This window comes from Aquarana catesbeiana, linkage group LG01 (genome assembly GCF_042186555.1).
Source record: "Aquarana catesbeiana isolate 2022-GZ linkage group LG01, ASM4218655v1, whole genome shotgun sequence".
Lineage (NCBI taxonomy): Eukaryota > Metazoa > Chordata > Amphibia > Anura > Ranidae > Aquarana > Aquarana catesbeiana.
Window position 1 is genome coordinate 910,162,922 of NC_133324.1, and position 26,821 is coordinate 910,189,742.

Here is a 26,821-nt window from a genome sequence, read left to right on the forward strand (position 1 = left end):
GCTTACCAAAACACTTGGACCCAAAAGGGGCATACGCCCAATGAGACAGAGGCTTTTGGTGATGTACACCAAATGTAAGGGCATCAATGCAGCCGACCTCTGATGTATAAGTCAGGTGTTCCCCTGGATCTTCTGATGGCTCTTAAAGGTGGTGACCTCCAGAGTAGATGCTTATGGAGCAGAATGGATAAATTCTCCTGTGCATTCATATGTATAGTTAGGAATGAGAACAAAATGCCACTTAGTGTAATTCCATAACAAATATGGGGTACTTATTAAAAATAGAAAAACTCACATTTGAGAAGATAAAACAGCACTTTGGTACATGTATAGTGGCGGCAGTGGAGCTTGTCCCGATGCGTTTCGTCTAAGAACACAAAAGCACAGAGAGGCAGGAACCGCAAGGACTGGGCTTGTGCAGGGAGGATCGAAAGATTAGGCAAGTATATTTCTGTCCTCCCCTAGACACAAAAAGAAACTGCTGACCCATGCAGCGCAGGCACAGCCCAAGTGCATGGGAAAAACTTCTTTCTTCTTCTCCCCCCCCTTTTTTTTTTTTTTTTTTTTTTTTTAACCTGGAGTTGTGCTTTTAAGTGTAATTCCCCCCCCCCCCCCCCCCCCTTAAATTCATTTTTGTTAAAACTAAGATAAGTAGATACACGTGTGTGTGTGTGTGTGTGTGTGTGTGTGTGTGTGTGTGTATGACTTTCATAGCATTATCGTACGATTGGAGATGTTGGTGTTTTTTTTTAAATGTAGCCACGACTTGGGTCTCTTACACACTGGTGGACTCGGCCAGCGCATCTGTCTGCTTATCCCCTCTGAGCAGATGGATTACCGGTCTTTGTCCGCTGACTTTAAGCAGAGCTGACACACAGCCCGCTTTCCTCTATCGGAGATTGGATGTAAACAGACCGCCTGTTTGTTTACATCTGACTGTCATCCGATCTGCCCGGCAAATGGGGAACCGATCCCTATCCATGCGTTTTTGGATACGTATTTGATGTCGGCAGGTGTCAGTGGACACATTTCGCTTTCATCCGTTGCTCCATGGAGGACAATAGATGGTCTGATTAGGTTAGCCTAAAAAACTGATGGTCCACCCGTGGGAAAAAGGCTTTCCATGCACTTATCAGTATTACACTACTGTTATAAAAAAAAATTAGGAGAATAGATAAATGCGTATAGGGGGAGCTATAACACAGTAACACTTTCTCTGTTGTGTTCTGCAGTCTCGGAGGAGGAACGTTTTTCGGTTTGTGCTGCCTCCTCACTGGCTGCTCCACTTTTGAAGAGGCTCTGGAAATGGCAGCTCTTGGCGAGAGCACGAAAGTGGATAAGCTTGTTCGTGACATTTACGGTGGGGATTATGATCGCTTTGGATTGCCAGGCTATGCGGTTGCCTCCAGGTAAGTCCACTGTAGGAACTTTGCCTGTTGTAGTATTTCTAAAGGACATGTTATTTGTTATACCGTTCTCACTTATGGGAGATTCCTGATGTTAACCAATCAAAATGCTAACAAAAACCTCACTACTTTTCCATCCAAGAAAGATAATTAAAGCATTGTTACAATTAGTATAATTTGTTATACATTTTTATACAATTTTAGTATAATGGATTACATGTATGATGTCCCCTGCCCTCTTTGGCATTCAAGCGAGAGGTAAAATATACAATCAATAATCATGCTTTTTAAAGAGATAAAATGCAGACTAGCCTAGGTTAGCAAGAACCTTCCAGCAATATGTTGGGTATGCAAGATATATCCCTTCCACTAAACGGCACAGTACAATATTCAATTTATATTTTTTAATTTTTAGTTTTGTTAGCAAAGAATGAAGTTTTGCAGGAGTAGTATAGTGTTCTACGACACTTGGTATCAGACTTTTACAATCTCCTGCACTGTAGAGGTCAGACTGGATGGATAGGATGGACATGAATACAAATCATTTGGTGGGTAAAACTGCTTCTTAACAGTATATTCATTTCATCTGTGTATTTAGCTGTTTGCTATAACCACTTGACCTTCAGAAGATTTACCCCCCCCCCCCCTTCAGGACCAGGCCATTTTTTGCTATACGGCACTGCATTACTTTAACTGACAATTGCGCAGTCATGCAATGCTGTACATGAATGAAATTGTGGTGTGTGTGTTTGGGGAAAAATTAACTTTATAAATTTAGGCCAATATTTATTCTGCTACATATTTTTGGTAAAAATCCCAATAAGCACAAAAGTTATAGCATCTATAAACTATGGGATATATACTGGAATTTGTATAATTGTTTGTTTAAATTTTTTTTTTTTTTTTTTTTTTTTTTTTTATATACTAGTGATGCCCACGATCGGCGACTTATAGCGGGACTGTGATACTGCAGTGGACAATTTGACACAAACTGACATATTTGACACTTTGTGGGAACCAGTGATACTAATACAGTAATCAGTGCTAAAAATATACACATCACTGTACTAATGACACTGGCTGGGAAGGGGTTAAACATCTAGGGCAATAAAAGGGTTGAATGTGTGCCTAACCAGTGTGTTTTTTTTTTTTTTTTTTTTTTTTTTTTTTTTTTTGTGTGTGCTGCATTCACTAAGGGATGTGCTTGGTTTTTATTTTATTTTTTTTCCCCTGTTTTGCAGGGAAACAAAATCCAGCATATCTTGCTGACAGGACAGAGCTCTGCATTGTTTACATATGCAGAGCGCCGTCCAGTGTGTCTCCTTATCGATCAGTCAGCAGGTGCTGGCAGTCATCCATTGGCCGACCTGCTGATTGGCTTCTGCTGTGCTGATAATCACAGCAAAAGCGGCACGTGCTCCCTACCTGTAAGTGCAGAATCGCGTGTGTATGTGTAAAAAAAAAAAAAAAAGTTTTATTTTCTACAATAAGGTGGTCGTTAACTGGCTAACCACTTGCCAACCGCTCGCAGTAAATATACTGCGAGAGGGTGGCAGGTCCAGGCACAGTCAAGTACATGACCGGCCACCTTCCTTGTACGCATGCTTGCGCCCCCTGCCAACCCACAATGAAATTGGACGCAGCACAAGTTAGGCAATGGATTTCAGCTGAAACCTGCTGATCAGCTGTGTCTAACCACATACAGAGGTCTGTGTTCATAAGAACAGTAATCTGGCTGTTTCTTCTTAAAAAGCAGGGAGAAAAACCGCTAAATCAGAAAGTAAAAGCGGCCCACATTACATATTGTTAAGCAAACAGTTGGCCCCTTGATTGCCCCTAGATGTAAAGGTTAAAGTGCAAAATCTAAAATCCCTGCATTTATAGACACCAGGGATCTAACGCTAACCTCTCTATCCCTATAAAGAAAAATCGAGTATACAGGCGGTCCCCAGGTTACAAACAAGACAGGGACTGTAGGTTTGTTAAGTAGAATCTGTAATTTTGAACTGGTACTTATTTTTTTTTTTTTTTTTTTTTTTGGTGTAGCGCCAGTCAAAAAAAACCTTTTTAGGCTTTTTGGATAATGTAGGGAAGGGTTATCACCCCTGTAACATTTGCTTTGCTGTCTGTGTACCCCTTTCTGTCTTTCTGTCCCAATGACAATTGGATTTTGAAAATTTTGGGTTGTTATGGAAACAAGGATTGGTGATAAAGCATCAGTGGAGGTACTTTTTCCCCATAATAGCTCTTACAGGAGTGAATTTCCCTTCCTAGGGGTAGATTTCCGCTCGCTTCCTGTTGTCTCCCTCTACTTGTAAGTAGGAGTTGTTTATAAGTCTGATATTTGTAACTAGGGGACCGCCTGTACATACCTTTTTGGAAGCCGATCTAACCCGCTTTGACCAGATCCCATGCTGAGCTGTCAGCCACGGCTTCTCTGCGTAGGCGGGTGCAGAGGAGACTGAGGACAACGGAAGCCCCATAGTAACTCTACGGGTGACATCACTTCCCATTCATTTCACAGCAGTTGTCATCCATGTCCTCTGCAGAGCTTCCGGCGCTGGAGATCGGGTCAGACGGGCTTCCAAAAAGGTAAGTATACTCTTCTTTTCTTTACAGGGATAGAGAGGTTAGTGTTAGATCCCTAATAGATGCAGGGATTTTAGATTTTGCATGGACTTCCACTTTAAACCTTCCGGAGTTCAAGTGGTTAAATATTTACTTGTCAAGCAAAAACTGTTAATGGTAAAAAAAAAAAAAAAAAAAACAGTTAAAAAATCTATAAAAATAACAAAATTGCCCCCAAAGCATTTAACATTAATACTGTGTATTTTGCTCAAAATTTCTTTTAGTTTCGAATTCTACATAACAAGATTTAGCAAAAATTGAAAGTAAAACAGTTGTGGTGATATTACTCAATGGAGGCTGTAAATGCAGAAATGAGCAGTTCCTCTGTGGTCAGGAAGTGATCACATCATGTGTGAAATTATCCACCCCAGCACCAAATATATGCTTACTCACGTCTTCTTGCATCTACAGCTACCAAATTGTGTTAAATGGGGATGGGAAAATGTAGGTTTTTTTTTTTTTTGTGTATATATTTGCCTTTCTTCCTTGACACAAACCTTCAATGTCACATGTATACAGCCATATGCAAGGGGTGAATCCAAGAATGAGGGAAAAGGGCACCAACATCCTTAAAGTGTTACTAAACCCAGGACTTGCATTCACTATACCTGGTCCCCCACAGTACACAGAACATGGAAATGTAGTTATTGTAGCAAATATAAACTGCTAAATACCTTTTTCCATCAGCAGTATATAGCAGTCTTGTGACTTCTAACAGTGTCTGGTTAAAGCTTGTAGGAGGAGTTTTCATTCTACGCTGGTTGTCCTCTGAAGCTGTAGGGCCCCCGATCCTCTGTCTGGACAGTGATGACTGGCCCTGTGTTGATCGCATGCACCCTTCCAAGAAAAAAAAAAAACTCTTTAGCAATACACGCCAGACTGACTGAGCATGTGCAGAGTGCCCACAAGGCTCCTAATCTTATCAGGAGATGATTAGGAGTCGGTGGAAGAAGGGGAGGATCAGAGAAAAGATCAAACAGCCTTTTTACACAATGCAGAGGATTAACCCCTTAGATTCCACAGTGAGTATAACTAGCATGCTCTACTGCATATACAAACTGACTTTTACTGGTGTGAGTTGAGTAACTTTTTATAATAGAAACCATATATTTGTTTAGCTAAAATTGGACTTTAATGGTACCCAGACACGAGGGGTGTTTTTTTTTTTTTTTTTTTTTTTTTTTTTTTTTTTTTTTTTTTATTCCAGAAACAATATATTCCAGTTAAGTATCCAGGCTGTTATACACGTGTATTGGTAGTGCAATATCTATCCAACCCCTAGTTTTCATGTAGATGGACAATAGTCACACATTACAAGTATATACATCACAACTCCAAAAGGAGTGTATTCCATACTTGATATAACACCAAAAAACTGATTTCCCCTTTCAACGTGTTTTTTGGTCTACATATACCTCTTCTCCAGGAGATGATGGGGTATACATATGTAGACCGATGGACAAAGATCATTGTGCTCTTACACATACAATAATAGAGGAATATCCTTGTTGTGAATTAACAATACTTACAAATGCTGTTGTGCTATCAAAACAAACCAGCCAAAATTAAAATTAAAGTGGTTTTAAAGGCAGAAGGTTTATCTTAGTTTGGTACCCTAAAAAAAAAACAAAAAAAACCCCAAACGATCTTGTTCCCTTAAAGCAGGGATCTCCAGACTATGGCCCTCCAGCTATTGCTGAACTACATGTCCCATGAGGCATTGTAAAACTCTGACATTCGCAGACATTACTATGCATGATGGGAATTGGAGTTCCTGAACAACTGGAGGGCCATAGTTTGGAGACCCTTGAATAACAGCACAGTGCTTGTGCTGTGTAATTTGGCCCCCTGTATAACCTAAAAAACCTGGCTGATCCTGCCTGGTTCTGCCCTCCCCCTGTAAACTGACCATGGTATATCATGGCTGCTGAGCCCTGACACAGCGGTCAGTTTGTGCCTCCGTCATCCGCAACTCTGCTCTCCCTCATCCTCTCCCCCCTCCCCTCCCTGCCTGTCAACTCCGTCCACCCCCCAGCCCTCCTCTCCTGCTGCTATCGTAACTACAATAAAACCATACGATCCCCACTGTAAAATAACGATGTGTCCCAGTGTCTGTTATATAAAAAAGATGCCGATTTCTACCTTATATTGGAGCGTCCCCCGTCGCTCACGTGACCGCTCGGCTCTCCTTTCCTCAGCGGCAGTTCTCGGCCTGTCCCACTATAGTTGTCAGCCAGGGAGAGGAGAGAGCCGAGGAGTCACGTGAGTGCCAGGAGACGCTCTGATATAAGGTAGAAGTCTGCTTTTTGTATACTTTTAATACTTACCTGAGCCCCATCTCTGTCCAGTGATGTTGCACCAGAGACTCGGCTGTCTGGGACTCTCCCTCCTCATTGGCTAAGACACGCAGTGGGCGCCATTGGCTCCCACTGTTATCAAAGTCAGTGAGCCAATGAGGGGGTGGGATGAACCGCAGCTCCATGTCTGGATGCACGGAGCTGCGTCTCGTCTCAGGTGCCCCCATAGCAAGCTGCTTCCTGTGGGGGCAGGAGGGAGGGGCCAGGAGAGCTGAAGTGGAACCCAAGAAGAGAAGGATTTGGGCTGCTCTGTGCAAAACCTCTGCACAGAGCAGGTAAGTACATGTTTGCTGTTTACTAAATAAAAAATGAGACTTTAGTATCACTTTAAAGCATGGTCTATGCCTAGGAAGATGTGTCCTAGATGCATCGATCTGGTTTGGTAATCCTCAGAGGATAATGTGAGAACATAAATCGGTATAGTAATATGTGATCACAATCTCTCCTGTGAGCTAGTTTCCAATTAATAATACAAATCAGCCCAAATGGTCAAATCGTGTACATGGGGTATTATATACTTCTTCTGACAAATAACAATGCTGGCTTCTTCTACATCTTGGGGACTCCAGTGCCATGGCATCTCCAGCACAATATTTTGCCATCATCCAAGTGTCATGGTCATTACAGAGCCACATTTCATGCCTCCTTAAATGATTCTTCATAAAGTCTACAGCAGAGACATTTCATATTTGGATTCTCGGGAGGCAATACTTGATGGGAGATTCATCTCAAGAGTTAAAAATTGTGTGCTTTCTATCTGAAAATGTGGCCCCACTCTGTTTTGTCAGCAGAAGTGATTGTTAGTGGTCTGGTTCCATTTCTACAAGTTGATTGGGCTGTTATGACTAGTGCAGTCACTGAACTCTCTCTTCTTCTTCTAGCTTTGGGAACATGATGAGCAAAGAGAAGAGGGATTTGGTGAGCAAGGAAGACTTGGCCAGAGCCACCCTCATTACTATCACCAATAATATTGGATCCATAGCACGCATGTGTGCTTTAAATGAGGTGAGCCCTTCAGCCACACTTGATGTATTGGTGTCCAGATAATGTTCGGAACCAATGCGAGACATGCAGACTGCTCTCATTTATTTCACCAAGTACAAAAAGATTGCAGTACAATGCTGATTTTACATTTGTGTCTATTGGCTTTTAATTTGTTCATTCCTTGTGCTGCAGACACTTGCCGTGCCTTTTTTTTTTTTTTTTCTCCTGTTAGCGTGTGGTAAAAAAACTGATAAGAATTTACCAAACACAAATCATTTGCTGCAGTCATATTAAAATTGCAAGTAGAAGATGAAAGTACGGGCAGGCTACACACTGAACACTCAGATGACATGGAAGAAAAGAATTCTCATTTTTGGTTGATATTTCATTAAATTGATGATAAACCCTTCCATATACCCACTGAAGTGACTATCTTTAGGTGATACACAGAGATGAATTCAATTCTTCTGCATAAGCTGTACCTTCTTATCTGCAGCTTTCTCTTCTCCACAGCCTTTCAAAGTACACAGTTTAGATGGTGTCTCATCTCCAGAAGGCAGGGAGTGGGGATCTGATGTCGCACAGAGCAGGGAGCTGAGTGTAATCGCAGACCTGAGTGGAGGGAAAGGACACACCACCTTCTACACAGACGTGCACAGCTGAGGCTGTCAAACACCTGTGTGCTGGGTGGCAACCTCAGCCTGGACTTCAGCAAGGCCACGCTTCCAATGCGTTTCTCTCCGCCCCTCGGAGCTTAGTCATGAGAAACTGATGGATTGAAATCTGGCCAGTTCAGCAGGGATCGAATGAATTTTGATCCATGTATGGCCATGCCTGTTCAACAGAAGTCAATCGTGGGATATAAGAATTTTATTTCTCAATTTAGCTGGTGATCAGCGTATTTTAACAGGGAGCCCTGCTATCAGAATACAATGTCCCAGCAGAGACAACCCACCTCAACCGTATAGATGGAGGAAGCGGTTTGTTTCTCGTTTAGCAAAAACAAATCATTAAGACCCCTTTCACACTGAGCCGCCCTGGGCGTCAGCGGTAAAGCGGCGCTATTTTTGGCGCCGCTTTACTGTCATTTTAGCACTGCTGTTTGGCCACTAGCGGGGCAGTTTTAAGCCTCGCTGGCACCCGAAAAGGGGTTAAATTCGCCTGCAAAACACAGCTGCAGCAGCGCTTTCCCGGCGGTGTAGCAGCGCTGCCCCATTGTTTTCAATGGGGAGGAGTGGTGTATTCACCGCTCCTCCACCGCTGCAAAGAAGCTGCTGCCAGAACTTTTTGTGACGCCCTGCCAGTGCAGCGCCCCAGTGTGAAAGCACTCGGGCTTTCACACTGGGTTTGCAGCTGAGGCTTTTTTCAGGTGCTATTTTTAGCGCCTGAAAAACGCCTCAGTGTGGAAGGGGTCTTATGGTCAGCTTAAGTGCTATAGACTAAGGCAAGTACACCAATCGCTTTCAATCTGATTAGAAGCTCCAGTCACAAATGTATTAAAAACACTTCCATACACACAATGGATTGGTCAGATGCTCTACTTGAGGCTAGGTTCACACTTGTGTGGCTCTGCAAGCCGTGTTTTGCGCTGGCACAACGGCCCATTCATTTTAATGGGCTGCTGTGCCTCCTGGAGTGCAGGGAAAAGGTTCTTGCTCCATTTTTGAAAAAGCTGTCTGCACAGAAATTCAAGTGCAGTGTAGTTCCCAATGCTGGGAAACCGGCAGTGTGTTTGTTTTTTTTATGTGCAGGTGGTTGCGGCTGCAGGGAAAAAAAAATTATCAGGGTGACAAATGATGTAGCTGGATTGGAAGGTGTTTGTATCCTCCTAAAGTGGATTTATTATACATGGCACCGTGCCCACCACACTTTTAACTCCTAAAAGGTAGCAGAGGTTTTTAAATACCTTCACATCAGAAACTGCTCTTAGAATTCTACAACGGTTGGTCACACGACCAAATCCTTAGATGTTTGAGCACATGATCCTTGCTGCTGGGGAGCATTGGTCAGTCTGCATTCTGATCCTCCCTTCCAGCACAAAGCACGTGCCTAGGCATTAGGTCACATGACCAGCTGCTGTACAATCTTGGCAGCAATCTCTGCAGTGAATGTATTACAGGAGTTCTGTTGGCTCAGAATGCAGGTTGGGTAGTGTAGAGGGATATCTTCTGTGGTAACAAGTCCTGCTTGTAGATTTGGGATTAAGGATGAGCTCCGGCGTGTTCGCACACTCCACGTGCAGAGCCCGTCAGGAAGTTGGCGCTGCGCTAATCACAGGCAGTGAGACGTTTCCCGATCTCTGCAGCCGCACATCGGGAAAATGTCTCGCTGCCTGTGATTAGTGCATCGCCGTGCCAACTTCCTGGCAGGCTCTGCACGTGGAGTGTGCGAACATGCCGGAGCTCAACCTTATTTGGGATACATGGGCTGTAGATTAGTGCTTAGAGGGTGTGTTGGTAAAGTATAGACCATGGCGAATACATAATCAACAGAACTTTCCATAGATTTATTTCCCAATAGTAAAAAAAAAATTTTGAGAATGTATATCAGCTGCTGGTTTGTTTTATTACAGCGTCCATATTGACATTGTAACAACTGCCTCTGAGCTTTCAGCTTCTTTACAGTGCTGCCTTGTAGCATCTAAGTCAAGCAGCATTGTACAGGGCTATGAAAGAGCAGAGACCCAATCATCCTTCTGGCCGGTTACTCCCTCTAGTGGGCAATATAAGATGTGTTCGTTCTGGTTTCAGACTAAATAATACATTGTTGGAGAAAGCTCGCTGACCTGACTAGTAATTCATACCCAAGCTTCAATGATAAAGATATTTGTAGTAGGATTGTATATATGTAATTGTTTGCAAAATTAGAGCTAAATGAAAACAATTATAAATGGGCGCGGGAACCCAAAACCACCAGAGCGACCTTTAAAAGTGTGCGTAAACAAGAAATCTATTTTCCAGTATTTTTGGCATTATGTATTACTATATTCAGTCTTCTTAAAGTTGTAGTAAAAAGTCCGCTGTATTTTGCAGCTGGCTTTCCCACGAACACAAAAGCATTCCGAGTGGTTCATGAGCCACTGGAATGCTTTCCGAAGCAGGAGGGGTCACCCCCATCGTCGCCCAAACCACCCCCCCCCCGACGCTGCTCACAAGTGTTTCTTGGGCTTATCAATTCCACTGGTTCGCCCGAGAAACGATCTGACTGTGCGGGCGACTGCTCCCATAGACTGTCAAAAAGTACATACTCTTTGTTTGACTCTGGCCTAGGAGGCCCTGAGCGACGTCCCTTTCGGGTCAGACTGGAAGTAGATAACCAAAATTTCTTCTTTACGTTTAAATTTAACACAATAATAGAAAAACTGGCCTATGCGAGAAGGGGGGGGGGGGGTAGTGTAAAATTTGAAAAGGTATGGGTAGAAACCCCAGGATTGATGCCCGGGATTACGAATCATCTCTAGGAAGCTTACCTTGGAAATGTGTTTTGATCTTAAATGAGACGGGAAGGGGTTGGGTTTCGGGGGGGTGGGTTGAGTATGTAATTGTGGAAATGTATTTTACTGTCTTTTTTTTGTATAAAAATGTTTTGTTTGTTGGGAAAAAATGAAAATAAAGTCAAATTAAAAAGAAACAAAAAAATAAATTTTGGGGTCTTTTTGACCCTGGATCTCTCTATAAAAGAGGACCTGTCATCCTTATTTCTATTACAAGGGATGTTTACATTCCTTGTAATAGGATTAAAAGTGATAAAGGGACAGTATAAGAATAAAAAGTAAAATAAGGGAAAAAAGGAAAGCGTCCCCATCCCTTCGTGCTTGCGCAGAAGCCAACACATACGTAAGTCGCGCATGTAAATGGTGTTGGTACCACATGTGAGGTATTGCTGCAAACATTAGAACGAGTGCAAAATTTCTAGCACTGGACCACCTCTAACTCTAAACAGTAACCTGTAAAGGCGTTTAAAATGTCACCTATGGAGATTTTTAAGTAGCATAGTTTGTCGCCCTTCCACGAGTGTGCTTAGTTTTAAAGTGTGACATGTTCAGTATCTATCTATATGGCATAACATCCTCTTTCACATTTTTGCAAAAAAAATTGGTGTATAATGTTGTTTTCTATAATTCATTAAAATGTGTTTTGTTTTTTTAATTGCAACGATCGGCATTTTCTAATGTTTGGGGGTTATTAGTCATTTTGTAGCAAAAAATACTGATTTAAACTTGTAAACAAAAAGTGCCAGAAAAAGCCTGGTTGGCAAGTGGTTAATATCCATAGATTGGGCACAGGTGCACATTTTAAGGGTAAGGTAGTCATGGTCTGTATACAAGGTAACTGTTTCTCTCTTGGTTGTGACAGAATATCAGCCAAGTGGTGTTTGTGGGAAACTTCTTGCGGATTAATACCATTTCTATGAAGCTGTTGGCCTATGCTCTGGATTACTGGTCTAAAGGACAGCTCAAGGCCCTCTTCATGGAGCATGAGGTGAGATGAGGGGAAGGGGTTTTTTCTTGGGGCTTTTATAAAATGTTCAAATTTTGGCTATTTCCTTTTATAAGAAGTATCAGTTCCAACAATACTGTCCAAGCTATTTAGGATTTTGTCTGCGTATTTTTGCCATATGTAAAGAGGATCTGGAAGCTATGGCCAAAAAAATGGCATTTAGAGGGCAAAGGGCCAATCGCCGGTATTGCCTGCAGCCTTGTGATCTTGCGGCCCTGTGGTCATAATGTTATGGCTGATCTGTGTATAGTTGATCTAAATACATTTAGGTAGAAAGGCATGTTACCACTTGTCCTCCGGAAGGATTTACCCCCTTCAAGCCCAGACCATTTTTTGCTATTCAGCACTGCGCTACTTTACCTGGCAGTTGCGCGGTCATGCAACACTATGAAAAATGAAATTTATATCTTATTTTTATTTTCTTCAAATAGTGCTTTCTTTTGGGGGTAATTACCACTAAGTTTTTTTATTTAAACTCAAAAAATACATATTTTTGAAACCACATTTTTCTTAGCTTCTGTTATAAAATTTTGCAAACAAATAATCTTTCTTCATGCATGTAGGCCAAAATGCAGTCTGGTAAAAAAAAATAACCCAAATCAGTATATATTTTTTAGTCTGTGTGAAAGTTAGTCTACAATGTCACCATGGTGACACTGTACTGCTCTGTGGGGGTGATCAGGGTTTTTTTTTTTTTTTTTTTTTCACGGTTATTGCTTGTTACAGTGATGTTCACTGTTTTATAAGCAATATTGAACTGTCATGAATCTCTTTCTGTTAGGGCACTTTCACACTGGGACCAGGGGCATCGGCGTTAATGCGCCGCTATTTTTAGCGGTGCTTTTCAGCCGCTAGCGGGGTGCTTTTAACCCTGCTAGCGGACGATTAAGGGTTTAATAGCGCCTGTGTAGTGGCGCAGCCCATTGATTTCAATAGGCAGGGGTGTCACCGCCCCAAAGATGCTGCTTGCAGGACTTTTTTTTTTTTTTTTTAAGCCCTGCAAGTGCACAGCTCCAGTGTGAAAGCCCTTGGGCTTTCACGCTGGAGTGATAGGAGAGGCGCTTTACAGGCGCTATTTTTAGCGCTAAAACTCCTGTAAAGCGACTCGGTGTGAAAGTAGCCTTAACATGCTGTGATTGGCCTACAGCTAATCACACGGTACAGAGTGTCTGGTACCAATGTGATAGCTGTAGGCCAATCACAGCTTCACAACACTAAGCAAGTAGTCATGAATTAAAAACCATGCATGACTGTTTACATTATAATCATGTAATCACTATGACCAATCATAGTGATCACATGATACCCTGGACGGGTACTGAGTGCCATGATCTGCTGTGTCCACCAGACACGGCAGTTACGGTATCGCGCCCCAGGGGACGCACTAGTGCACATGTTCTGGATGACATACTGTAAACCTGGCTGTGCCGCCCGCTAGCAGTAAATGTACTTTTAGTGGGCAGCATAGGTGGTTAAGCTCTTTAGCTACAAGGCAGGGTATTTTTATAATTACTTTGGATTGTGTGAATCGCGTATTAGTGGTGGCTTGCTGAGATAGAAACAGGAATGAACAGTGGCGCTTAAGGATCTGTTATATTTTTATATTAAACTGCATTACCTCACACAACTACAGAATCCAGCTTGTGGTGGACAGGTCTGCTCTGTATGGTGATGGGTGGGAAAGGGATCGGTTGGGGTTGGCTGGAGTTTGAAGCCGGTGTCATTGGTGGATTGTAAATCCAGATGGATATCCCAACCACATTTCTGGGTCTGCCTGCCCACCTTGAGGTGTTCCTTCTCCTCATGTGTCCTTTCTCTAATGTTACAGGTTTAAAGTGCAAGTCCACATTGGTGAACGTTTTTTTACAATGTTCATATTTTTAGCCAAATAAAGAACTCTGTAAATTATATCATTACTTGTATGTCCTATGACTGGGTTGTTGGTATTACAGACCACCTGCCAAATCGGCACACGTTTTAGTCTGTTTGTGTACATGACCTTCTACTTTGTTTTTTAACATACAAATTCTATATCGCTGAACAATGTCTGATTTTTTTTTTTTTTTTTTTTTTTTTTTTTTTTTCCCTCTGTAGGGTTATTTTGGAGCCGTCGGAGCATTGCTCGAGCTGCTGACACCTACAAATACAACCTGATCACACATCCAATTATCTGACAGCCGGTCCAAGCCATATCTATATATTTTTCGGCTGGGTAAATTAGCATGTGAAAGATGTTAGTTAGATGTGTAGGCATATATGTAAACGTATGCAAACTAGGCCAGTCCTGTATTTTTAATTTGTCTTCAATTTTTAAATTGGACCTGAACTCAAAAAAAGTGAATATTTGCTTTGTCATAGGGAACATCTAGTAATGTAAATTAACCTAAGCAATACTATGAAAAAATCTATTTGGTCTTATTCTCCCTGAAATATGCAGATGTACTTCCTATGCCTAGGCACCTCTTCTTCTGTAGACTCATAGCTGTATATATGCGATTTGAGATAATCTAATTACAGCTAGTCCTACCATTTCCAGAGTTCAGGTCCTCTTTAATCATGACTTTCAGGAAATCTGGAAATACCCCTGATGGCTCATAAGCTCACAAAGGGGTCACCTTTTCACACAGCTCCCAGGTGTTGTTGGGATCTGGAGCCATAATTCCTGACTTCACTTGCAGTGCCACCTACTGATGAAAATCTGGTATTGCAGTGCAGCCATGAAATGAAGATCTGCTCTGTGCAAACCTCCTACGTTTTGGGGGTCCATTTAGGTACAGTGAATAGGGCCCCTACTGTGTATAAAGAAGTGAGTACTTTTCTGGATTACTGATTGTACGTGTCCTAGTTGAATAGGATTTCCTTTTTTTTTTTTTTTTTTTTTTTTTTTTTTTTTTTTTTCTAATACAGTTGTTACAATGGTAATACTATGGTTTAGAGCAATAGTAGGGTTGTGACCCGTGGCAACCAATCAGAAATTAGATTGAGACTACACACTGTATATAGAAGTCTAAAGGATGCCACACTCCTATCAGGTAATGATGAAATGCCCACAGCCTTGGCCCCTCGTTGGCCACCCCTGCTGACACTTTTCACCCCTATCCAACTGATTGCAGTGTCCTTTCGACTTCCATATAAAACCGCTATCTTAGATGTGTACCTGGATGCCGGCACCCGACAGAGCTGTGGATCACCAGGGTAGTCTGGGGTGCTTAGAGCGGTGCTCTGAGCTTATTTACACTAAACTGCTGCAGTCTGCTCTGTGATTCAGTTGCTCGGGCTTACTCCACACCATTGCGCCATGTCTTTTAACAAGGCTCTACATTTGTAGGCTGTAAATGGCTTTTTCTCTCTGGGTTTAGGTCATTTACTGGTAACGCAAACCTTCTGCTGCCAAACGTAAATCTGAGAAGCTCAATGACCAAGAAGATTTCACATCAAAGCTGTTACCTAATGTTTTGTTACTGAGAGGCTTCCTAGGAAGCTTGGTTTGTAATGAGACTACGGTGAGATGTGTCCAGGCCTAAGAGTCTGTATTAAGAGATCTGTGTTTTTTTTTTATTTTTTTTTTTTTTTCCCCACAATCATACTTACCTAGGTGGGTGCAGCATCAGTTACATGCTGCATCTGTCCCCCACCGGGTCTAACACTGATATCCGAGGGTTCTAACCCTGCCAATCTCTGTTCTCAGGGCTCCGTGAGCAGAGAGCTGGTGACTGAAAGCAACTTTTTCTCCTTTCTCATTATGCAACTGATTATCTTTTTTTGAATTTTTTTTTTTTTTTTCCCAGTTTTTTTGTTTTAAGCTTTCTATTTTTGTTACTTTTTATATTCTGATTTTTGCTTTTGTACCCAAGGAGTCTATTTGTAACACTCAGGGGAACTGCGGTCCAGCATGCCTTGCCAGCAGTTTTATCTATGAAGTCTGTAATATTCATGTGCGTTTCCTTGTATTACCAGATCAATTGTCCATGAATTATGAAAATCCCTTTTACTGGTACTCTTAGCAGCTGTGCTCAATCTCTTCTGTGCCCGGGGGTACTGCAATGCAATTTGTCTGGGTGCCCAACTGTCAGTTTATTGTTGTAGGCTGAAAAATGAGGGTGTTTCACTCCTGTAGATTGAATGTCATATAGAATTGTATGAGGCACCAAAACTGACCACAGATTCTCCCATAGTGGCTACAACCGGTCTATAAAGTGTATATCTGGGCAAGCCCAAAATTAGGATTTTTGGACTTTGCAGAAGTCTTTCTCACCATTTTGTTGAGGGACACAGCAAGATCATGAGCACCCTGGGTTTATACTGCAGTAGACACATAGAAAACTGAAGGCCAGCTCCTTTTTGAGGCTACAACCCATCCTACCTCTCACCTGCTCAGTTGTAACAAGCAGTCCTAGGAGAGGATGATGGCATATGACGGGAGGAGAACACTTTTTTTTTTTTTTTTTTTTTTTTGCCCCTGTTGCAGCCTTCTTTACACTGTTAATCTGCAGAGTAGGACTTAAAGTAACATTAATTTTTTGTTTTTTTTCTAGGCTCTTCCCTAGAAGTGAGGTGCCTCCTTAACACAAGTGAGGTGTTAAGGAGGCTCCCATTTGGTCCTGTGCCAAGCTGCGTGTGTCCATAGAGCCAGGAAGCCATGTTCCCACTCCCTCCTCACAGGAGCTTGACTGATAGCAGCAGGAGCCCATGGCTTCTAGTTTCTCCTGTGAAACCAGGAGTGACGCTCAGAAGTGGGACAGGTTCATGCTGCGCCCAGGGCAAGGATACAGAACTGCACCCCTCTCTGCTGCTACTAATGCATGCCTTTAAGTGGGGGTTACCACCCTGCACCCATTCTTGGCTGCCATACTCTAGCTGTCATTGAGTGTGTGCGTGGCTAATCACTTGCTTTCTAGCAGCTAGAAGGTAGCTGTGCATGCATTGTATATTATTATTTTTTTTTTTTTTTTTGTGTTGGCTGTAGGTGGTGGGAGTGGGCATGTTGGAGTGCACAAGTAGCAGAAGCCAAGGCCCACTAGTTGCCAGCCTGTGATCTGGAGTGTGTGGGTGTGGTGAGTGGGTGCCCCTGTCACCACTGTGCCCAGGGCAGCTTCCCCGGCTGCCCACTTTTTTTTTTTTTGTTCCAGCCCTGGTGATGCTGGATCCAGCTGAGGTAACGTGGAGCTAGATAAGTGTTTAGAGAGGTGGGTATGACAGGTAGTGGGTGTTTCTTTTGCATTTAGTACTTAAAGCTCATGCAGCTCTAGTCCTGATAACTCCACAAAGAATACCCAGATATACTAGCCTGACTTGAAGCAGAGTCCTGTGCTAACAAACACAGGTGGGTAGTCTCTGCCAACTGCAGGACCATCGCAGAAAGAACACCAAAATACTTAATGAACAGACACAGGTTTTACCACTTTATTCACTATAAAGACTTCAGCCTGAATCTACCAGTAGCTGTTGATAGTAGAAGAAAAACGTTCAATTCAAGCAAAAAAATTAAAACAGTCGTTCTAAGGACAGTAAGCAAAACTAAACAGGTGGGGTGGAGTATAGCCTGAAGAAGGCTGGCCTTCTGTTTCCTGTGTCTTTTTCTCCTGTCCATTTCTCCTGCAGGCAGCCTTATAACCCTGGGATGCACATTATCCTCAAGCTGTTTCCCTTAGCTAGAGAATGTTATTTTCTAAACTCACTAGAGTTCAACAATCAAGCCTAACTTCGCTCTTACAATTTTTTTTGTTTGTTTTAATGCTCTTCCTAGTTACCCTTCCCTAATGCAGTTCTGTTTCTCTACCGTGTTTGCACAGCATGCCACATTCTCCATTCAATCCTAAGTAGGGTTTATACTACAAACTCTCCATAGATAAGTATGGAGGTTCCCGTGTCAAAGATTTTGTGCCAAGTAGGCAGCACATCTGAGATCTCACTGTATCAGGGACTGGTGAGTAAAAGACTGAAGAGTGTGTATGTATAATATATATACATATGGCTTACTTCACATGAAATAAATGTATTAAATGGTTTTGGGCAAGGTGAGTGAAATGCACATTACTGTATTTATATTTCCCAGAGAGTCAGGTGGAGAGAGCTGCCTGTCCTGACCAGCTTTTATGGCTAGAATAAAGTTTAACCATTTGCAAGGTTGAATAAAGACACCAGTGCATCCAGTTCAGCCGTTGGTCTAATTTAAAGCAGTATTAACCCAAAAGCAAACCTTTATTATGTTGCACAAACAATTGAAATTGGGGTGTAAACATATGCTAATGTACCATCCACATGAGTTGGCCCCTACCCCCCCCCCCCCCCCCCCCCCCTCCAGATAAGTGTGAAGATATGCTTGTATAGCATAGGTAGTTCATAAAAGTCCCATAGGAAGGATGATGTACATCAGTAGGCAGTCCCACCTGAGACAGTAACAAATCTCTCACATTACAAAAGAGGAGCACGAGGGCGCCAGCTAAGTGCAGCATCAATGGGTTTATTACGATTAAAAAGCCAAATAGGAGTTGCAAAACGTGCTACCATAGCAGCCACCTCACCCCAGGTGTGACATCACATCCTGCCTTGTGGCTCTCTTGTCTATATTCCTGTCGCACACGGTCCTGGAAAACGAGGCTCATCAAGGGTGGGTGCTGTAGCGATTACCAGCTGAATCCTGAAGACATTAACCCCTTAGTGCCAACCGTACACACATTTTGCGTCCTAGGCTCTCGGGTTATACCAGGGTGTTGACTGCAGCTGCAAGTATCAACCCGATAGCGTTGTTTAGAGCGGGCGGTCGGCTCTTTATTGATAACAACCGATGCGGCTAAAAGCCGGTCAGTTGTTCTCCCAAACGAATGGAAGCGGATGTCCGTCCCGCCTTCCGCCGCTCTCTACGGGCCTCCCGTCCCACTGGGGGACCCAATCCGTGATCCGGCACTTCCGCCGGCTAGAGTAAGATTGAAACGAAGCACACGGAAGCGACGTCACTTCCAGTTTTTCTCAGCTGCCAATGGCGCAGATTTTTAACAAAATTACAGTATTCAGAATCGCTGTTTTTTAGCAATCTGAATACTTTGAAGTGCAAAGGAGGGATTTGGGGCCTTTTAGACCCCAGATCCCTCTATAAAGAGTACCTGTCACCAACTATTACTGTCACAAGGGATGTTTACATTCCTTGTGACAGCAATAAAAGTGATCAGAATGTTTTTTTAAAGTGACAATGTAAAAATAAAGTTTTAAAGTGCCCCCGTCCCTATGAGCTCGCGCAGCAAAGAAAATGCATACATAATGTTGCGCCTGCATATTTAAACGGTGTTCAAATCACACATATGAGGTATCTCCACAATTGTTGGCGTGAGAGAAATAATTCTAGCAAAAGACCTCCTCTGTAACTCAAACCTGATAACCATTAAAAATTTAAAACTTCGCCTATGGAGATTTTTAGGTACCGTAGTCAGTCCCCATTCCACGAGCAGGCGCAATTTCAAAGCCTGAGATGTTTGGTATCTATTTACTCACCTTTCACATTATACAAAAAATTGGGCTTACTTTACTGTCTAGTGTTTTGTTTTTTGTTTTTTTTTTTTTTTTCAAGAAATTGTCTTTTTGCCCAAAAAAAGTGCGTTTGAAAGTTCGCTGCGCAAATACTGTGTGACATAAAATACTGCAATGAGCACCATTTTTTATTTTCTAGTATCGCTGCTAAAAAAAAATATAATGTTTGGGGGTTCTAAGTATTTTTGTAGCAAAAAATACAGATTTTAACTTTTAAGCAACAAATGTCAAAAATAGGCTTCGGTGTGAAAGGGTTAAGAAAGCCTATATATTTGCCAGCACACAAAGGATCTACGCTCAGGAATCCTTCGTTAGGCATGTGATGACAAAGGGGTCCTGCCCAACTCCGAAACGTTGTGCTTTTTAATAGTAATAAACCCATTTTATTATGTTGCAGCTTACCAATTCTTAGATGTGATGGCTGCATTTGTGTTTTTTTTATTTTTTAGGCTTTTTTTCTTCTGGTTTGCATGGTGATGTGGCCAGTAAATCTGTTTTTCAAAAGAACATGCTCTCTTCCAGATGTATCAGTTTACAGAGGGGGGACTAACCATTTAACACTGATGGGTGCTTACAATGATCAGCTTTTATTTAGTCATGAAAAACCTTTTATCCCAAAAGGGGGGGGGGGGGGGGAGAGTTTGCTTAGGAAGTATTATCTGGAATTTGGCTTTAATGTGTTAGTGTATTTAAATCTGCTAGTGCATCTAACACTCCCCTGTCCCCCCAAACTGACTAGGGCGCTCATTCATCCAGAGTGGCGGCACTCTAATATAGGAGTTGTGTTACTGGTCAGATCCTCGGGTGAAAACAGAGGGCGGAGGGGAGCCTAAAATAGGAAAACCAATGCAGCCACCACATCTAATGATTGGTAAGCAGAAATATGACATTTTTGGGTTTAATAACCCTTTAAGTTGTTGTGTTCTTTGTAATACAGATGAAGAATGCAGCTGCAAGGGACTTGTGTTTTTTCAGTGTGGTCTTGTGAGAGGACAGAGACCCCCGGAGTCTCTAAGATCTACTAAGAATCCTCTAGGAAGAGATTGACCCCACCGCTGCCCATCCCTTGGAGACCTTTAATCCTTCCTCTGCATGTTCTCTATGTGTACTGTCTGTTTTCTTACCTTTTCAATATTATTTTTTTATGTCTCTGTGAAGCACATGATCTGATGGGAATTGAATGAACAGCTGAGCTGTTCAATGTATAATTTGATGTTACAAATTCTGTATTGTGCCTAAATGACTGTTCCTGTGTAACTGTTTCTTTTTTGTGGAGCAGGAGAATCCTGTACCCTCCTTTTTTTTTTTTTTTTTTTTTTTTTTTTATGGTTGATCATTTTATTTATCTTTAAAATAAAATTGCATTGTTCTACAAAGCTGTCCTTCTTCTTCCTTTTTTTTTTTTTTTTTTTTTTTTTTTTTTTTTGTGTGTGTTCATTTCTCTTATCTGTAAACATGGTGGGTGTGTGTGGTTGTGTTAAAAGCAAAGTTCATTTTCATCCACAGTAACGAGAGAAATCAAAGTAGCAAGATGGAAAGTTGTTTGTGGGTGGGTTTTTTTTTTTTTGAAGGAATTCTAACAGTGTATGTGGACTGAACACCCATGCAATCCAATTCCAGTGTGGGAAAAGAAAAAAAACCAAACATTTCCTGCACTGTTTTTGTGCAAATCCAATGCAAACTGTATGGCTGAATTTGCATTGCACAGACATCACATGTGCTCCGGTGCTAATGACATGCGATGTCTGACATTTCATATGTGTGAACCCAGGCTCAAAGTAGCTGGAAACAGAACTGGTGGCGCAGTGGTAACATTCTCAGACAAAACATCCCTGGTTTCCCAGTACAAAAATTGATTTGTTTTCTTAACGTGGATGTAAACCTGATTCATGAAATTTGAGGTGGGCACAAATATCTAGTGTTTTCTTATCTCTCTTCAAAGCTAGCTGTCTCTTGCTTCTCTTGCTCTGTAGCTCACAGGTTTTCTGAGAAGGGAGATAGAAGTGGGTGTGGGGAAGGTTGCTACAAATAGATTAGCTGTCAGCTTGCTGTACAAGAGAGGAGCTCTGCATAGTCCTTTCTTCCTTTGCCAATGAGGAGAGGGGATGTGTGTGCCTTTCCTCCAATCAGCTCTTTTGGCTGAATGCCAATAATCCACTCCCAGTGCTAACCAGGAAGAGAAAAACTTTTAACAGGATGTGCACTTTCTAAAAGATATATACAGATGAAGATAGCAGATATACAGTATCTCACAAAAGTGAGTACACCCCTCACATTTTTGTAAATATTTTATTATATCTTTTCATGTGACAACACTGAAGAAATGACACTTTACATTGTAGCAAAGTAGTGAGTGTACAGATTGTATAACCGTGTACATTTGCTGTCCCCTCAAAATAACTCAACACACACCCATTAATGTCTAAACCGCTGGCAACAAAAGTGTGTACACCCCTAGGAGAAAATGTCCAAATTGGGCGCAATTAGCCATTTTCCCTCCTCGATGTCATGTGACTCATTAGTGTTACAAGGTCTCAGGTGTGAATGGGGAGCAGGTGTGTTAAATTTGGTGTTATCACTCTCACTCTCTCATACTGGTCACTGAAAGTTCAACATGGCACCTCAGGCCAAAGAACTCTCTGAGGATCTGAAAAAAAGAATTGTTGCTCTACATAAAGATGGCCTAGGCTATAAGAAGATTGGCAAGACCCTGAAACTGAGCTCCAGCACATGGTCAAGACCATACAGCGGTTTAACAGTACAGGTTCCATTCAGAACAGGTCTCGCCATGGTCCACCAAAGAAGTTGAGTGCTCAGCATCATATCCAGCGGTTGTCTTTGGGAAAAGAGTGCTTCCAGCACAGCCTGTCAGTGCTCAGATCACACGCTGCATCAAATTGGTCTGCACGGCTGTCGTCCCAGAAGGAAGCCTCTTCTAAAGATGATGCACAAGATAGCCCGCAAACAGTTTGCTGAAGAAAAGCAGACTAAGGACATGGATTACTGCAACCATGTCCTGTGGTCTGATGAGACCAAGATAAACTTATTTGGTTCAGATGGTGTCAAGCGTGTGTGACGGCAACCCGAGGTGAGGAGTACAAAGACAAGTGTGTCTTGCCTACAGTCAAGCATGGGGGTGGGAGTGTCATGGCCTGGGGCTGCATAAGTGATGCTGGCACTGGGGAGCTACAGTTCATTGAGGGAACCATGAATGCCAACATGTACTTTGACATACTGAAGCAGAGCACAATCCCATCCCTTCAGAAGCTGGGCTGCAGGGCAGTATTCCAACATAACGACCCCAAACACACCTCCAAAACGACCACTGCCTTGCTGAAGAAGCTGAGGGTAAAGGTGATGGACTGGCCAAGCATGTCTCCAGACCTAAACCCTATTGATCATCTGTGGGGCATCCTCAAATGGAAGGTGGAGGAGCACAAGGTCTCTAACATCCACCAGATCTTTGATATCATCATGGAGGAGTGGAAGAGGACTCCAATGGCAACCTGTGAAGCTCTGATGAACTCCATGCCCAAGAGGGTTAAGGCAGTGCTGGAAAATAATGGTGGCCACACAAAATATTGACACTTTGGGCCCAATTGGGACATTTTCACTTAGGGGTGTACTCACTTTTGTTGCCAGCGGTTTAGACATTAATGGCTGTGTGTTGAGTTATTTTGAGGGGGCAGCAAATTTACACTGTTATACAAGCTGTACACTCACTACTTTACATTGTAGCAAAGTGTCTTTTTTTCAGTGTTGTCACATGAAATAATATACAGTAATACCTTGGATTACGAGCATAATGAGTACCAGAAGAACGCTTGTAATACAAAACACTCGTATATCAAAGTGAGTTTCCCCATAGGAAATAATGGAAACTCAGATAATCCGTTCCACAGCCACTACTTGTCTATGCAGTACCGCATGTGGCCAGAAGTGCGGGGGCGCCGGAGACACTCAGGAACTGAGTGTTTCCGAGTGTCTTTGAGCATCACCGGCGCCCCCGCTCCACTGGCAAAATGCGGTACTGCACACCCCAGCGGCTTGAATCTTGGTCGTCTTGCGAGACAACGCTTGCAAAGCAAGTCAGAATTTTTCTTAAATAGCTTGTATCACAAAATGTTCGTAATACTCGCAATCCGAGATTCCACTGTAATAAAATATTTTAAAAAATGTGAGGGGTGTACTCACTTTTATGGGATACTGTACATGTTAAACTTATTTCGGGAGATTTGCTTTCCCAATACAGAGATGAAGATTTGCTTCATCTCTGTGTATCATCTGAGGCTGTTCACTTTACTGGGTGTATGGAGGGTTTACCTCCACTTTAACATTAGATGGCGCTAGAAAATCATGTTCTGCCATTCAAGCTCACTACATTCCTGTAACATGTTTATGAACACGCTCAAATGCTTTTGTTGGAATATCTTATCTGCATGAGCTTGTTCCTGTAGTAAGTCACACTTGCATATTTATACTTTCAGACTGTTCATAAGTATTTATTTGCTCTTTCATTTTATTTCTGAGTGGATATTTGATCAGTGCAGTTAAAAATCCTATATGATTAAGATTTGCTCAATGCTGGATTTTGAAATGAATAAAAGCACTGAAAAAAAACATTCCATAAACCGCACCCACTCTAAAAATGATGTCTGTCCTCAATGATCGATTCTTCTTCTTTTCTTTTTTTTTTTTTCTTTTTTTTGCTTCATATAGAAGTTAAAGGTTACTTAAATGCTGGATGTTGGATATTTTTTTCAGTGTGTAACTGCTTCTGAACTTCTGGCGGAAAGTGCCTGCTAAATGATAATAGTTTCTTAGCCAGGAAAGCCACACACACACACACACCTTGTTCACCTTGATACCAGGGGTTTGGAATCTGGACAGCACATGACCCCCCTATGTGGCATTACTGTCCTCACCAGACCTGAACAATGTCACTTAGGTGGGGGTTCCATAATGTCACCCCCCCCTATCTAAGTTCCGAAGACCAGCCAACGCTAAAGCTTAGACAGGAGGGGGAGTGTAGTGTACTAAGAGCAGATAGAGGGGAGAGGAGACCGGCAGCCGGGCACATCTCTGGAACGATACAGGATTCAGGTAAGTATATAGGTAGGTGAGGGAGGGGCGATACAATTACTAGGTCATTTTTTTTTTGCCTTAATGCAGGGAATGCATTAGGGTAAAAAAAAAATGTCCCGCCTTTAGAACTACTTAAAGCGTAACTCCACTTTTGTTGATCTGAGTGATCTATGTACATTTGCAAGGATTTTAACTACTTGCCGACCAGCCGCCACAGTTGTACTGTGGCTGGTTGGCACGGCTGCGAGAATCGCCGTCATTGTACGTCGGCCGCTTTTAAAAAGCTATACGGGGCGAAAGCATGACGCCGTGGTCGGTGGCCGCGATGGTCACCGGCCACCCATGATCGCTAATCAGAGAGCCAGAAGGGGGACCTGTCAATGTAAACAGACAGATCCCTATTCTGACAGGGGAGTAGCGAGAGATCTGCTGTTCCCAGTGATCAAGAACAGCGATCTCTCTCCTCCTCAAGTCAGTACACAGCCCCCACAGTTAGAAACACCTCCCAGGGAACACATTTAACCCCTTGATCGCCCCCCTAGTGTTAACCCCTTCCCTGCCAGTGACATTTATTCAGTGATCAGTGGCTATAAATGTCAATGGTGTCAAAAGTGTCCGATCTGTCTGCCACAATTTTCGCAGTCCCGCTAAAAATCACAGATCGCCGCCATTAGTAGTAAAAAAAAAAAATAAAAATGCCATAGATTGGTTTGCGCAAAAGTTACAGCGCCTACAAAATGGGTAATAGCCCTATTTTGTAGACGCTACAACTTTTGCCCAAACCAATCAATATACGCTTATTGAGATTTATTTTTAACAAAAATATGTGTAAGAATACATATTGGTCTAAATTGATGAAGACATTTTTTTTTTTTGGATATTTATTATAGCAAAAAGTAAAAAATATTGTTTTTTTTTTTTTTTCAAAATCGACTTTTTTTTGTTTATAGCGTAAAAAATAAAAACCGCCGAGGTGATCAAATACCACCAAAAGAAAGCCCTATTTGTGGGGAAAAAAAATTAGGACGTCAATTTTGTTTGGGTACAGCGTCACACGACCGCGCAATTGTCAGTTAAAGCGGCGCAATGCCGTATCGCAAAAAATGGCCTGGTCATTAAGGGGGTAAATTCTTCTGGGGCTGAAGTGGTTAAACAAAGAACTCCAGGCAAGTATAAGATACAAATGAATAGCTAATTAAGCACTTGCCTACCAGAAATAAAATGGTGGGTGATGCAATTTTATATAGCACACAGTATTTGTGCAGCGTGTTTTCAAACGCAAATTTTTGGAAAAAATAAATTTTACTGACTTTTAATGAACACAAGCACAATAAAATACCCAATTTTTTGGTAAAATAAAAGAGAAGTTATGCCAAATAAAAAGATACCAAACATGTCATGCTTTAAAATTGCACGTACCTGTGGAATTGCAACAAATTACAGTACATTTATAGACCATGCTTTAAAAGACTTTACAGGTTACCAGTTTAGAGTGACACGGGAGGTATTGCTCTAGAATTATTGCTCTTGCTCTGACGTTCGCTGCGATACCTCACTTGTTGGGTGTGATTGCCATTTACATATGTGCGCAGGACCTACACGCACGTTAGCACGGGGTGACTGGGCCGCTTTCAAAAAAAATTATTATTTACAATAAAGTTGATTTCACTACATGTATCGTCACGCACAATGGAATAACAGCAATAATTTAAAAACCTAAATGACCTGAAGTGCCGCTCAAAGCTCCATCCACGTCACCTGGTGATTTTAAGGCTCATTGGAGTATCTTGCAGAGTGCTAGCCCCGGCCCTCCTCTGTGGGAAACTTGGAAAGAAGAAAGAAATGGCTGCACATCCAGAACTTCCGATTGCCTTTTATTTTGTTTCACAAAGATAACACCAAAGACACCAAACTGTGGTCACGTAGAGTAGACGCGTTTCACACATACATCTTGTGCTTAATCATTACTATCAATCATTACAATCAATGATTAAGCACAAGATGTATGTGTGAAACGCGTCTATGTGACCACAGTTTGGTGTCTTAGGTGTTTGCCTTTTATTTTGTTTCACAAAGATAACACCAAAGACACCAAACTGTGGTCACGTAGACACGTTTCACACATACATCTTGTGCTTAATCATTGATTGTAATGATTGATAGTAATGATTAAGCACAAGATGTATGTGTGAAACACGTCTACGTGATCACAGTCTGGTGTCATTGCTGTTATCTTTGTGAAACAAAATAAAAGGCAATCAGAAGTTCTGGATGTGCAGCCATTTCTTTCTTCTTTCCAAGTCACCCAGTGATTTTAACCCTGCCATGTGCTAGCTTC

At 42.1% G+C, this 26,821-nt stretch overlaps 1 protein-coding gene across 3 annotated transcripts in view; it reads left to right on the forward strand.

The window, feature by feature from the left end:
- The window catches only part of LOC141120301 (pantothenate kinase 2, mitochondrial-like), a 78,360-nt gene that overhangs the window by 19,072 nt on the left and 32,467 nt on the right, over nt 1–26,821 (forward strand). For 2 of the 3 annotated variants that reach the window (XM_073611001.1, XM_073611003.1), the window contains exons 4-8: nt 1,233–1,409; nt 7,273–7,396; nt 11,731–11,856; nt 13,969–14,086; nt 20,336–20,724. In XM_073611001.1, coding sequence (XP_073467102.1) covers nt 1,233–1,409; nt 7,273–7,396; nt 11,731–11,856; nt 13,969–14,028 — 487 coding nt within the window. In that variant the 3' untranslated portion in view covers nt 14,029–14,086; nt 20,336–20,724. Of the gene's footprint in view, nt 1–1,232; nt 1,410–7,272; nt 7,397–11,730; nt 11,857–13,968; nt 14,087–20,335; nt 20,725–26,821 lie in introns of those variants that run through there. The other variant, XM_073611002.1, reaches the window with a different exon arrangement.